At 39.3% G+C, this 12,226-nt stretch overlaps 1 protein-coding gene across 5 annotated transcripts in view; it reads right to left on the bottom strand.

Annotated features, from left to right (window-relative positions):
* Window positions 1-431: 431 nt before the first annotated feature.
* The window catches only part of col16a1 (collagen, type XVI, alpha 1), a 51,366-nt gene continuing 39,571 nt past the window's right edge, over window positions 432-12,226 (bottom strand). For 3 of the 5 annotated variants that reach the window (XM_061760581.1, XM_061760579.1, XM_061760580.1), the window contains exons 42-70: window positions 11,928-11,981; window positions 10,984-11,034; window positions 10,761-10,880; window positions 10,592-10,624; window positions 10,450-10,521; window positions 10,320-10,364; window positions 9,956-10,000; window positions 8,972-9,022; window positions 8,847-8,903; window positions 8,662-8,715; window positions 8,539-8,583; window positions 8,389-8,442; window positions 8,269-8,304; window positions 8,120-8,182; window positions 7,971-8,042; window positions 7,827-7,880; window positions 7,628-7,672; window positions 5,309-5,353; window positions 5,048-5,101; window positions 4,900-4,953; window positions 4,746-4,796; window positions 4,502-4,591; window positions 4,374-4,409; window positions 4,229-4,273; window positions 3,207-3,404; window positions 3,061-3,124; window positions 2,358-2,534; window positions 2,196-2,273; window positions 432-1,701 (exon numbers count right to left, since the gene is read on the bottom strand). In XM_061760581.1, coding sequence (XP_061616565.1) covers window positions 1,508-1,701; window positions 2,196-2,273; window positions 2,358-2,534; window positions 3,061-3,124; window positions 3,207-3,404; window positions 4,229-4,273; window positions 4,374-4,409; window positions 4,502-4,591; window positions 4,746-4,796; window positions 4,900-4,953; window positions 5,048-5,101; window positions 5,309-5,353; window positions 7,628-7,672; window positions 7,827-7,880; window positions 7,971-8,042; window positions 8,120-8,182; window positions 8,269-8,304; window positions 8,389-8,442; window positions 8,539-8,583; window positions 8,662-8,715; window positions 8,847-8,903; window positions 8,972-9,022; window positions 9,956-10,000; window positions 10,320-10,364; window positions 10,450-10,521; window positions 10,592-10,624; window positions 10,761-10,880; window positions 10,984-11,034; window positions 11,928-11,981 — 2,037 coding nt within the window. In that variant the 3' untranslated portion in view covers window positions 432-1,507. Of the gene's footprint in view, window positions 1,702-2,195; window positions 2,274-2,357; window positions 2,535-3,060; window positions 3,125-3,206; window positions 3,405-3,905; window positions 4,136-4,228; window positions 4,274-4,373; window positions 4,410-4,501; window positions 4,592-4,745; window positions 4,797-4,899; window positions 4,954-5,047; window positions 5,102-5,308; window positions 5,354-7,627; window positions 7,673-7,826; window positions 7,881-7,970; window positions 8,043-8,119; window positions 8,183-8,268; window positions 8,305-8,388; window positions 8,443-8,538; window positions 8,584-8,661; window positions 8,716-8,846; window positions 8,904-8,971; window positions 9,023-9,955; window positions 10,001-10,319; window positions 10,365-10,449; window positions 10,522-10,591; window positions 10,625-10,760; window positions 10,881-10,983; window positions 11,035-11,927; window positions 11,982-12,226 lie in introns of those variants that run through there. The other 2 variants (XM_061760582.1, XR_009786162.1) reach the window with 2 other exon arrangements.

Raw genomic sequence — 12,226 nt, 5'->3', positions numbered from 1 at the left:
TCCAGAAATTAATAAAATATCCGACAGAACTAATTCTTATTTCCGAATGCATTCGTTATGGTGTCTGAATGTGCTTCCTGTATACTGTCAACATTTCACAGGGTCTCAGCAGATTAATGATTTATTTTCATTAACAGAAGTTATTTATTGTTCTTAACATAATCAACTGTAAAAACTTCCAAACCAATAAAAAGGAACCTTTTATAAAATCCCATGTTCTTTATTATGATGTAAAAATGTTGTTCCCCTATGATTATTTATATCAATTCAGTCAACTTATAGTGAACGCAAGCTTCAGTTGGTTGGAATTTGTCAACAATCGTTTGGCAAGTTTCAACATCAGTGCACGTATATACTGTATATACTGTAATTTATACACTTGGACACACCAGTTGCACAAATATACTGCAATGAAAAACACCACCCCTTGCTTTGCAATTTTTTGTTTCTCTCAAATGCTTTATAAAACAACATATCAAAGAAACGTGTTGCATAACAATGACCTTAAACAACATATACATAGCAAGATTGTATGGAGTGATATTGTACAGTGACATTGTACGACCATTTAAAACACAGTTTCATTCTGTTTCTATTCGAGAAAGAATGACCACAGTTCAGTTTTTCAAGGTTTGGCTACTGTTAACAGTAAGTGGTATAATTTAAAGCTTAATAATGGACCCCAAGCAGGAGAATGGCATTTTTAAAAAGTTGTGAATTCAAAGCTATTTGCTTCAATTTAAGATGGAAGGCTGCAAATATTCCAGACGGCCATGTCTGCATAAAAGCATCTTTCTTAAATGCGAACAACGTGAGCATTCTTTTGAATCATGAACTCAATTCTCCACTTCAAATAGCCGGACATGCTTTATGCATGTTTAGCATACAGTATTTTATTAGTTATGGTAATATGTAGCTCATCAAATGTTTCAAAATGTATAAAAAGCTGCTACAGTATATATAAATATAAATATTTACAAAACAGTAAACCCCTCAAAAAGGGTCTATATGCATTCATTCTCTAACAAACCGAATTCAACTATGGATAACACCACAAGCATTGAAGCCATTTTAAAGGAATGGGAGGCACTGTTATTTTGAGAAAAAAATATATATAAGAGGTGCAAGCAAAGTGCTACAGTACGTGTTGTTGCTTTCTAAACTTGATAAAGAAAATTGAAAAATAAAAAACACTGTGGATCTTTTCACCTCCCGGTGGCATGTTTTCCGGAGTGAAACATTGCAAAGAGAAGGCAAAAGAACAACAAAGAACAATATCGGAAGGAAGTGGAATTTATAGGGGAAAAAATGGTGCAATAAAAATACACTGCTTATGTCTTGGCGCGGGGGAAGAATCATGAGGATTTATGCAGCGCACTACACAAACAAATCAGAGTGGCTGCTTAAAGGAATAAAGGAAGTTCCCATATTTAATATTGTGGTCAGAGTTGCCAACTTTTTGTCCTTTTTGATTGCCCTACCGCTCTCCTACGTGCCCTCCGCTCATTTACCAGGGGCCCTTGACAGACGGGCCCTTGGGGCTATATTCTACTTGATGGCTCATGCAGTCCGACGGGTTACACCGGCCATCGTTTCCCTTTGAACCAGCCGTTCCGGGCGGACCCGGGATTCCAGGAACTCCCTGCTGGCCAACGGGACCTGGGGGTCCCATCTTACCATAGCCTGGGGAACCTGGGATACCTGAAAAATCAAAAGCGTGATATACATTAAACAAATAAGCGAAACAAAACATATTTGAGATAATCTGGATCAGGATTAGGTAAACATTATTGAAAGTTATTAATATACCCTAAAAGGTTCAATTCATTTAGCACTGAATACATATTCTAAACAAAATGACACAAATTGATAAGAAAACACAAGTGATTACAAATGGTTGTTTGTAAGTGGAGCCAATGCTCTGTGAAGTTGTGAAGTAGCCCAGATGTTGATTTCTGACTTAATTATGGTAATCATAACAGTTTGAGAATGATGACTAGCCTAATCACGCTGGTAATTTTTAATCAGTGACAGCACAAACGCTTTAAAACATTTGTAGCATTAACATACTAAGTGTCAGGTGCTATTTCCAGTTCTGTGAAGAAGTAACACGCTATTGTTGAAGATTTGAGTACCAACAGCAGCAACTTGTCACATTTTCTCCGTGCTGTATGTGGACACATTCTATACATTACCTGGCGCTCCTGGTGGTCCTGCATCTCCCATCTCGCCTACGCCCTTATCTCCCTTTGCACCAGCGGGTCCTCGTGGTCCTAAAAAGAATGACATTATTCTAAGCACATGAACTTTTCAAACAACCAATGACACTCAAGTTGGTTGTCGTCAGCTCCTCTCACCAGCTGGGCCTTGGGGTCCGGGCCGACCTAGTCGACCGATCTGTCCCGGGATGCCGGGGGCGCCGGGGGCTCCGGGATTACCGGGAATGCCGTCTTTCCCCGGGGTCCCGGGCCGACCAGGAGATGACACCATTTCTACAGGCATCTGCATACGAGACATGTAGTAGGCCATTCTCTCTGGGGAGATGAGATGGAATTATAACACACATGTAGACATTTGTCTCTGCTTACTCTGTAAGATGCACTAACATTGGTTGTTTATCACAGAGGATAAAGAACACATGCCTGTCAAGATTGTTTTATTGTTTGCCTGCATATGTTGCTTTACCGTTTGACTATCGATGCCACACGTTAGCCTATGGCGTTTTGCATTGTGCATTAGCATTAAGCTAACGGTCAAAGTTAAAGTTGTGTGGTTGTTTTAAATACACGACGTGTAATTCTTTGTTTTATGTTTAGTTAACAGTAACCTCCAACTGGGAGGGGAAATAAAGAGCTTGAAGCCTTCTTCCATCTTCAAAACTGCTGCTTGTTGTGAAGCAAATTTAGTTGAGTTTGCTGCGGACATCTAGCTTGTATCCCAAATTTTTATTTTCAAGTCCAAGCAAAAAAAAAATAATCATCAGAGCGATGCCTTGTATCTTGAATAACTCTTGTTAGTTTGCATGGAATGCTAGCGTATCAGGGATTGCTCTTTCCTCACCATCAAAAATCTTGATGACCTGCTGACGGATGAAGTTCTTGATTTCATCATAATTGACTACAGCCTGCGAGATGATGGAGAGATTTGGTCAAAAAATATGGAATTATTCTAATACTTGAAGCAGGTTAGAGGGAACCGTAACTAACATCATTTCCTGGTGACCCTGGAGTACCATGTAGTCCGGGGGGACCGGCTGAGCCAGGGCTTCCCCGCTCCCCTCTGGGCCCAACTGGGCCAATCATTGGCTGCGCATCCTTGGAGTGATATCCCAAGCCACCACCAGGGGGCCCTGGTCTGCCTCTCTCCCCTTGAGCGCCTTTTTCGCCGGTAGCCCCTGGCTCACCCTTGGAGAGAGTGATAGATAGCGATTAAATGTGTCCCTCTAATGTTGTCCACTCCCGTATTTGTAGGAACAGCTAAAAAAAAAAAAAAAAAAAAAAAAAAAAAAAAAAGATTTAGTCAGTCAGTGAACACAAACTGTTTGGATGTCATTTGGAAGAAAAGAAAACAAGCATTTGGCTACGACCATATCAATTTCCCCTCAGCTGGACCCTTCACTCCGATTGCATAAAAACACTGAAAAACAGACTTGCCACATTAGTGATAGTGATTTATCGCCGGCAAAGCTGCCCATAATGGACAACCAATGTTTACGTGTCACAGAAAGACAAGCGTCTCTTGAAATAGAGTGTGTGGAGAAGAATTGAGGAGTACGTTCTTGTCTTTCTCCTCTGTGCAGCTAAAACCCTGACAATGGCGTCCTGTCAGCTTGACAAATAGCCTCATCTAGCATCTCCTCTCTTGCTTAATAGCATTATCCCAGAGGCAGAGAATAGCTATATCACCTTACGTACAGACTGGAATCACGCGTCGGAAGAGGTTGTTGGATGTAGGTGGCCGACTGCCAGTGCGAAGAAGGGTAAACTTAGGTCAGGAGTGAAGATGGTTTCAGTGGGAGGATCTGAGAGTTAAAGTGCAGTACTGCTACGTACAGTAGCATGGGTGCAGAGTGGGCAGAAATGCTGAGAGAAAGCATGTTCAGCAGTGCAGCACATTGGCCTGAGCTCCAGTACAACTATAAGCAGTCCAACAAATAGGTAAATAAATAAAGGAGTGTCGTCGTGGATTTGGAGTTGTTCTGCTGAGGTGATGGAGAGGACTTGCTTACCTTTTGACCTGGCTTTCCGTTCTCACCAGGAAGGCCTGCCAAACCCTGACAAAAAAAAAAAATATATATATATATATATATATATATATATGATATAGCTACAGAAGAACATAACATAAGAACTGCAACGCTGGTCATAACTCACATCTTTACCAGCAGAACCATCATTGCCCGGCTCTCCCTAAAGGACAAGAAACAAAGCAGGAAAAAAATATTATACGTCATATTTGTATATACATGGATTTCCACAAAAGCTGCTGAACAGTAACTGACCATTAATCCTGGGTGACCAGGTGGCCCTGGAGTCCCGGGCATTCCTGAGAGACCTCTCTCTCCATTCTGACCTTTATCTCCCTTTATACCCTGCAAAAAGACAGAGTGAATACTAATTCCTAAGGAGTGTTTCAATTATATTTTGCCACATGTCCTTTCACTCGACCTCTCACAAACACAAACATTCAGTTAATTGAATCAAGTCATCCAGGTCATCATGATAACAAGTTCCAGAAAATCTCACCACTACTGATGGACCGGGAGGTCCTGGGGGTCCAGCTGGACCTGGTGAACCCTGTTGGATAAAATCAAACAGTGTATTAGCAGCACCACAAGCATTTGGAGTAAAAAAAAATCAAAAACAAAAAAAAAAGTCACAAAATAGCAAATGGGCCTACAATGTGGCCAGATGGTCCAGGTCGTCCCTGAGCTCCTGGTGTTCCGGGATCACCCTGAAAAGGTTACAGATTGAGATCACAGTCATTACTATCGGCTTTGTCTGCACAGATAATTGATTTTCTCTTTCAAGTAGATTGAAACGCTCACCTCATGTCCTGGTCTACCTGTTGGTCCAGGTGGACCTGAAGGTCCAACTTCACCCTGGAAGTAAATGAGGGTAATAAAAAGCATAATATGAGTGGAAGTCAGCACTCAGGTGATAAAGCCTTGGACACAAATTAAATCATAGATTGAGTGATTTCACTGCGTTAGTAATCAAAACATCACTTTATAATCCTGACATTATTTTTTATTATTACCAGTGTGAGGGAAAAAAAAGATGGGTAAAATAATAAAATACCAACCAACCTTCGGTCCTGGAAAGCCAGTGTGCCCGGTTTTCCCTTTGAATCCCTAAGGAGAGATGTCAGCGAGGACACGATTGATACAGTATTTTTAAAAAATAAAATAAAATCACATATTTGTGGCAGTTAAATAATATCCATCCATGCATCCATTTTCTGAGCCGCTTATACACACTAGGGTCGCGGGAGTGCTGGAGCCTATCCCAGCTATCTTCGGGCAGGAGGCAGGGTCCACCCTGAACCGGTCGCCAGCCAATCGCAGGGCACATAGAAACAAACAACTATTCGCACTCACATTTACACAATACGGGCAATTTAGTGTCTTCAATCTACCACGCATGTTTTTGGGATGTGGGAGGAAACCGGAGTGCCCGGGGAAAACCCACGCAGGCACGGGGAGAACATGCAAACTTCACACAACTTGAGCGCTTGAGATCATAAAATCTAAATGCTGCTGCAAGGTTCAAATGAGGTTGTGGAGCCACCTACACTGTTTTAGCCAGACAATTTCAGATTAGTCAGGAGGAAAAATTGATCCAAACACTTACACACGGACCCCTGCAAAATGAGATTCAATACAAGAGCTGCATAAAAAAAAATTATGCCTCCGCAAAAAAAATAAAACTCACATTCGACTGACACTGTCGGATAGGTATTGATTATACTTTATTACCTATGGGTCAGTTTACCATTGTGGTTGTAGTTTGTAGTGTTGTAGAAGTGCACTATAACACATTTAAATGTGTTTCCTTACATTGGGTACTGTAGGTACGGCTTGGTGACTATACCAATATGACCTTGGATGCCACCTACGTACATCATGGATTTGGTGTTTTAAAAAAAAAAGAATAAAATTGTGTGCTGCCACTATTTGGGTGAAAGGCATGGGTACACATTCACACCGAGTCTCCCATGAACTTAACATGCAAGTTTTTGGAATGTGGGAGGAAGCCGGAGTACCCGGAGAGAACCCACGCAAGCATGAGGAGAACATGCAGATTTCGCACAGCATTTTAGCTGTGAGGCTTAATTAATAATCCATGGAAATATAACTCAAGCATGTGACTCGTCGATCTTAGAAAATCCTGTTAAAAGTCAACAATTAAAACACCTACAAATGCAGAAGGCTATAATCTTTATTGTCTTGCACAGGTACTATGGCAACTATCTATAAGTAACTGTCAGGGAAAATATAGTAAAAAGAGTTAGGCTAATCACAAATTGGCAGAAGCATTAATGTTAGTATTCATGTAATGGTCATACACGCCAACTATTAACATGCATACTGTATGCTTGACAGGTTATGGTCCACATAATGATAATCTCAAATGTGTTTGCATGCGTTCGATTGCTAATAAAACATGTAAAACACCTTGCAGCTGAGGCTGATGGAAATCTCATAAGGCTGGGAGATATTTGGGGATAAAACATTGACTACGCCACAAACAAGATTAGCTGATTTTGCAAAGAAACACATTTAAATGCAAGCCCCAAAACATTTCATGTGTCTGTCAATGAAGTCGAAGGGCTTGCTTGGAAAATGTTTACCTTTAAAAGTGAGAGCTCCTCTATGCGTAATATTATATAAATGTATGAATGGTATGTCTTTAACAAAACGAGCAAGTTACAAATATCTCTGAAGCACTTTTCATTTTAACAAGAATTATATTGTGTGCCATTCCACCCTAATTGTAAACATTGCACTAATCATCAGAGCGTCCTTTATTTTAATTTAGTACACAACAACTCAATATGCTTCATTTGTTTTTAGCTAGCAGGAAATTGAACAATGTGTGCTGCACTTATCAAAAAAAAAATTTCCTTTTGCTTGGCATAAAGTTTTTCTTTTTATTGTGTTTAATTCTACTTTTAACCAACATTCTCTATTATTTTTTTACATAAACTCTTGTTTCCATCATTTTTTTTGTAATTATGCACGCCGTTTGCATACCTAATTTTGATACCTTTTTCATGAAAATACACTCCAATTGTTGGCTAATGGGTTATTGATACAATTTAATTGTCAATTGCAGATCTTTTTACAAAATTTTTGCATGCCTCAATTTAGAATCAGAATAATACAATATCAGTGAGCGAGGCAGACTCTTAACTATTTAACCATGCTAATATCACTTTTTATTTTTATTTTTTCTTATTTTTGGAATATTTTCATTTTTCAGCTTTTGATCTAAAATCCAGACCGCATTTGAGTCTTGATGACAATCAAGCTGATAATTTGATCAATGTGAGATCTATTTGAGTGTAAAAACATTTATTTATTTATTTTAATTAGATGATGCAGATGTCTACAGGTGTTACTCACTGGGATTCCTCGTGGGCCGGCTGGTCCTGGTGGGCCCATCTCTCCCTGGCAAGAAAATACACAGTCAAACAACCAATGTCAGCAATGCAAAATGTTGAAGAAAGCATTCCCAGAGGAGCTGCAAATAGGACAGTAGCTTCATATTTTCTTCCATAATCTTGTTTTCTACTTATGTCTATAAAGTGCGCACATAACTTACCCGAAGCCCCGGTTTCCCATCTTTTCCATCAATTCCCTCAATGCCGGGAGGTCCCTTTGATTGCAAATAAAAGCAGCTGACATCTCACAATGGAATAGAATGGCTGAAATCTACACTATGTAAAGTTATTGATATTGTTTCTACCATCAGCCCTGGGGAACCTGGAGAGCCTGGAGGCCCAGTTTGTCCTTGAGAACCTTGGGCGCCATTGTTGCCCTGTGAAAGAGAGAAAAAGTACACAATCAATTCAAATATTGGTATGATATATAAATATATATATATAATATGCTAACCTTTTCACCCTTGAGCCCTTGGGGTCCTTCCCTTCCAGTTTTGCCAGCAAGGCCGGGTGGGCCCTGAATATACATGAATTATTTAATAGTTACACAGAAAGTAAGAAAAGGAGAACTTTTATTGTAAAGAAACAAAGCAAAACTCTTACTGGTGTTCCAGGGAATCCGGGTTGTCCTTGAAAGCCCTTCAAAAATCAAATTATCGCACTTTTTCTTTTAGGAAAATAGTTTGAATTCAGTTTTGTATACTGTATGCTGGCCTCGCCTACCTGATCCCCTTTTGGTCCAACAGGTCCTGCTGGTCCTGTATCTCCTTTACCTCCCTATAAAAAAGGAGTCGACTTTGATGCATTTTTCAAAAAGATATAAAATTCTAAAACAGAATCAAGTTCTAAACAATTGCATAGTAAAACACTAACTGGTGCGCCCGTCTGTCCTTGATACCCAGGGAGACCAGAAGGACCCTATAAAGGAAGAGAAATGTGAAACACTCGCCGCAGACACATTGTGTATATTAAAACGTCATCACTGTTGTGCTGTACCGATTCTCCTTTCTGACCACTCGTCCCTGGGCTCCCACGTTCAGCTTTCAATCCCTGAGAAATAAAAAAATAAAGGAGAGGAGTTAATCAATTCTGGGGTCACATATGAGCGTTTAAACACCTATGTATCCATCCAAGCAGCCAGATAAGTCAATGCCATCGTTTGTTTTACAACTAGGTCTTACCGGTAGTCCAGGAGGCCCCATGGATCCAGGATAGCCTGGTGTCCCTGGAGGGCCCTGAGGTAAAGATCCGGAAATCACAATTTTGCTTCTCCGTGATATCATTTCAAGACATTGATACTTTCCTGTTCACCCTTGACTCCAGCTAGTCCAGCTGCCCCTTGCTCGCCTTGCTGACCCTAAGGATGCGGAGGGAAACTATGATGTTTTGGAAGAGGGAAAATCAAAAACAGGAAGCATAAAACTGGAATATGATGTCTCCCTTTGGAGCTGCTTTTATTTCATGTCCGCTTTAGCTGTGTGCTATCATCATCTGAGGTGGAACATAGTGTGCTAGGTTGGTTTACAACAAATCAGTTGCTAAAACACATTTCCATCACTTGGGAAAAAAACACATTTGCTTTTATTGCTGGGCATTGACTGAGACGCATACTGAGTAATTCTAAACTATGTGTCGTTTTAGCTGTTTTTGATGATAGGAGTTGCAACTTTTAAAGGAAAACAAACGTGCCTATTAAAAAAAGATTTTAAAGATAATTACTTCCATCACAATGTGATTACGGATGGTCGTAAGTTACAGTGATTACTAACTGATCGTCGAAGAGGAAGACTAATTGGCAGCTGGCCATCGTGAGCAATCTTCACGACAATGGTGATGGGTAATCAATTCAGGTGGTGCTTTTATCCTTGTCGCACAAACTGCAACACACAAGCTCGCACCTGATGTAAAGTGCTACTACACCACAAATGACTTCCACCCACACGGCTCCTTCATCAAGCTTCTTAAAGTTCCAAAAAAATCATACATCTGCATGAGGAGAGAAGGGTGCCTCACCCTCATCAGGAAGATTCAAGCAGCAACCGAATAAGTCCTTCATCTTAATCAACTTCCATTAAAAAGCCACACTGATAGGCAGAAGGACTGATGGTATAATCAAGGAGTGCTTCATGTAAAAGGGATGTTTTGGCTAAGATTATGTACTGTATGTACTTTTAAAGAATATCCAACAGATCCAATAATAATTATGAGTGAATAGACCCAAATAGACTGTCTCGAAAGAAAGTTAAATAAAAATCTGATAAAAATAAATTTGGATGGGAATGAATCTTACAGATGAGCCAGATGGGCCTGGAGGACCTGGGAAACCTGGAGGCCCCTGTGAACAAATGGCGACAAGGTAATAAACAAAAAGTCATCATGTTTACAATTTATAATGCAAAATATATCTTTAATGCATAAATATTCGAAACATTTCTGCGTTTGTTGGCCATGCTTTTTTCAAAGTCCAGTATGTGACAGTGTGTACTGATGGAAAATGGCAAACACAATCTTTTCAGTTCATTTGGTCACTGATAAATATAACACATTAACTACAAAGTACTGTAACATTAAAAATCAACTTTTAAATAAACTTTAGTGAGTTAAATCTGTGCTGTCCAAATGGACATGTACAATATGTTTGGGTACATCTTCACCATGTTTCCTGGAAGCCCAGCATGTCCTCTGTCTCCTGGGATGCCCTGTAGTAAAAATGAGGAAAGAAATAATGTTTTTGAAAGTTAAAAAAAAAAAAAACACACAGTTTGATAGCAAATGCATACTCACAGGTTCACCGCGTATTCCCTGTGACCCAGGCACCCCTGGAACTCCAGGTGATCCTGTGCAGCTGCAGGGATCCTACAGTGCCCAATAAAGAAATGAATACCAAGAAATCTGCGCAAAATTGTCTTTGTGTCTATGGTCTGACCCTTGGTTCTGTTGCCTGTAGTTTCTCCAAACACTGCAAGCATCCAAGAAAAAAGTGCAATATGTTATTGTTAACCCACCATTAGTGCAAAAGCAGAGCATTTGTAAAAATAAAATAACAATGATATGTTAATGATTTGAAGGATAAGCTAGAATATTATCTTTCTTACGCTGTCACAGTTATCCAAGGCGGTTACCCCAGGTTTGCCCTGGTCCCCCTTTTCTCCTTTGGCACCAGCCATACCTGGCACTCCTGGCATCCCTTGGGAACAGTCTCCAACACAGGCTTTCTGCGTTATAGCAACAACAAAAACATTAAAAAAAAAAAATATGGAGAAAAGAACATTATTCTCTTGAACACAAAAGGGCTAAAAAAACAAAAACAAAACTCACATCACCATCTTCGTTAGAAGCATCTTGAGGCAATAGCTGCAAGTCAGACTTCTGCAAAAAATTATTTTCAATGAGTTTTCTTTTTCGAACTTCATTGCATAAAACACCACAAAAACTTACCATTATATTGTTGTATGAGGTTCATTCACTTTTTGGTGCAGGGTTCATGTTTTTATATTGAGTATATGCATTGTACTAATCATTTGACGTTAGGTTGAGAAACTAAAAATAATCCACCTCATGGCATTTGCCTGAACAGGCATTTTTAAAGTAAATTGTCCTCAAAAGTAGTCTTGCTGTTAATTAAAAAAAATATATATATATATTTATCTTTCACAAAAAAAAACACCTTCAGTTTAAAGCAAAACAGCTTGTGCTAAATTAGTTTGTTTTGGGCTTTTGAATTAGTAATTAATGAATAGTTATTAATTTTAACACTAGTAACATTGCATTGTGGGTTAATTGCTTATTTGCCTTATGTCCAGGCACTGCTCGTTTCTTAAAATAAATGTAAAAAAAAAAGTTAGCATGAAGACAGAAAAAGACAAACTTGATTTACCAGCATGTAACATTTCAAAAAACAAAGCAAATTAACATTTGAATCACACAGAAGTGGTGAAGCTTTAAATACTTTTAAAAGCGTGGGAGAGAATATTTGATGATGTGTTTACCGACGTAGGTCAAACTGACCTTTTCAAACTTTCAAACTTGTTTCCTTAATAGTTAAATATACCAAAACATCAAACACAAGAAAAAAAAGTTTGATAGATAATAGCGGTTAACTCAAAATACACAACTATCTCACTACTATGACATACTAAAATCTTGCGTGACAGGGTCTTCTCTTTTAAAGATACGGCCATAGAATTACTGCTCTTGGGTATTTCGTGTACAGTACGTAGAAGAGTGCCACCTCAATTCCTTTTCTCTCTAATTTTACTTACAACGTATCCAGGCAAACCCGGTTTTCCTGGTATCCCGTCCTTTCCAGGGATACCCTGAAAGAAGGAACTGAGGTTGAACTGATTTGTTGCCTATCAAGGGGATAACCACTCCCTTCTCCACCAGACGTCAAGTTAGAGTCAAAGGGCGAAGAGCAAAAACTGGTTAAACCTCTTCCTTCTTGTATGGGTTTGGGGTCTTAAACAGACCACACAGCCCTACAGTAGATATGTAAATAATGAAATTCGTATGATATAGTTCAATTTCACAACTATTTTTGGAAAAAAAGACTTAAGTTAGT

The sequence above is a fragment of the Phyllopteryx taeniolatus genome, chromosome 21 (assembly GCF_024500385.1).
Source record: "Phyllopteryx taeniolatus isolate TA_2022b chromosome 21, UOR_Ptae_1.2, whole genome shotgun sequence".
Taxonomy (NCBI): domain Eukaryota; kingdom Metazoa; phylum Chordata; class Actinopteri; order Syngnathiformes; family Syngnathidae; genus Phyllopteryx; species Phyllopteryx taeniolatus.
The sequence above is the reverse complement of the archived record's forward strand: the minus strand, read 5'-3'. Positions and strand labels throughout refer to the sequence as shown.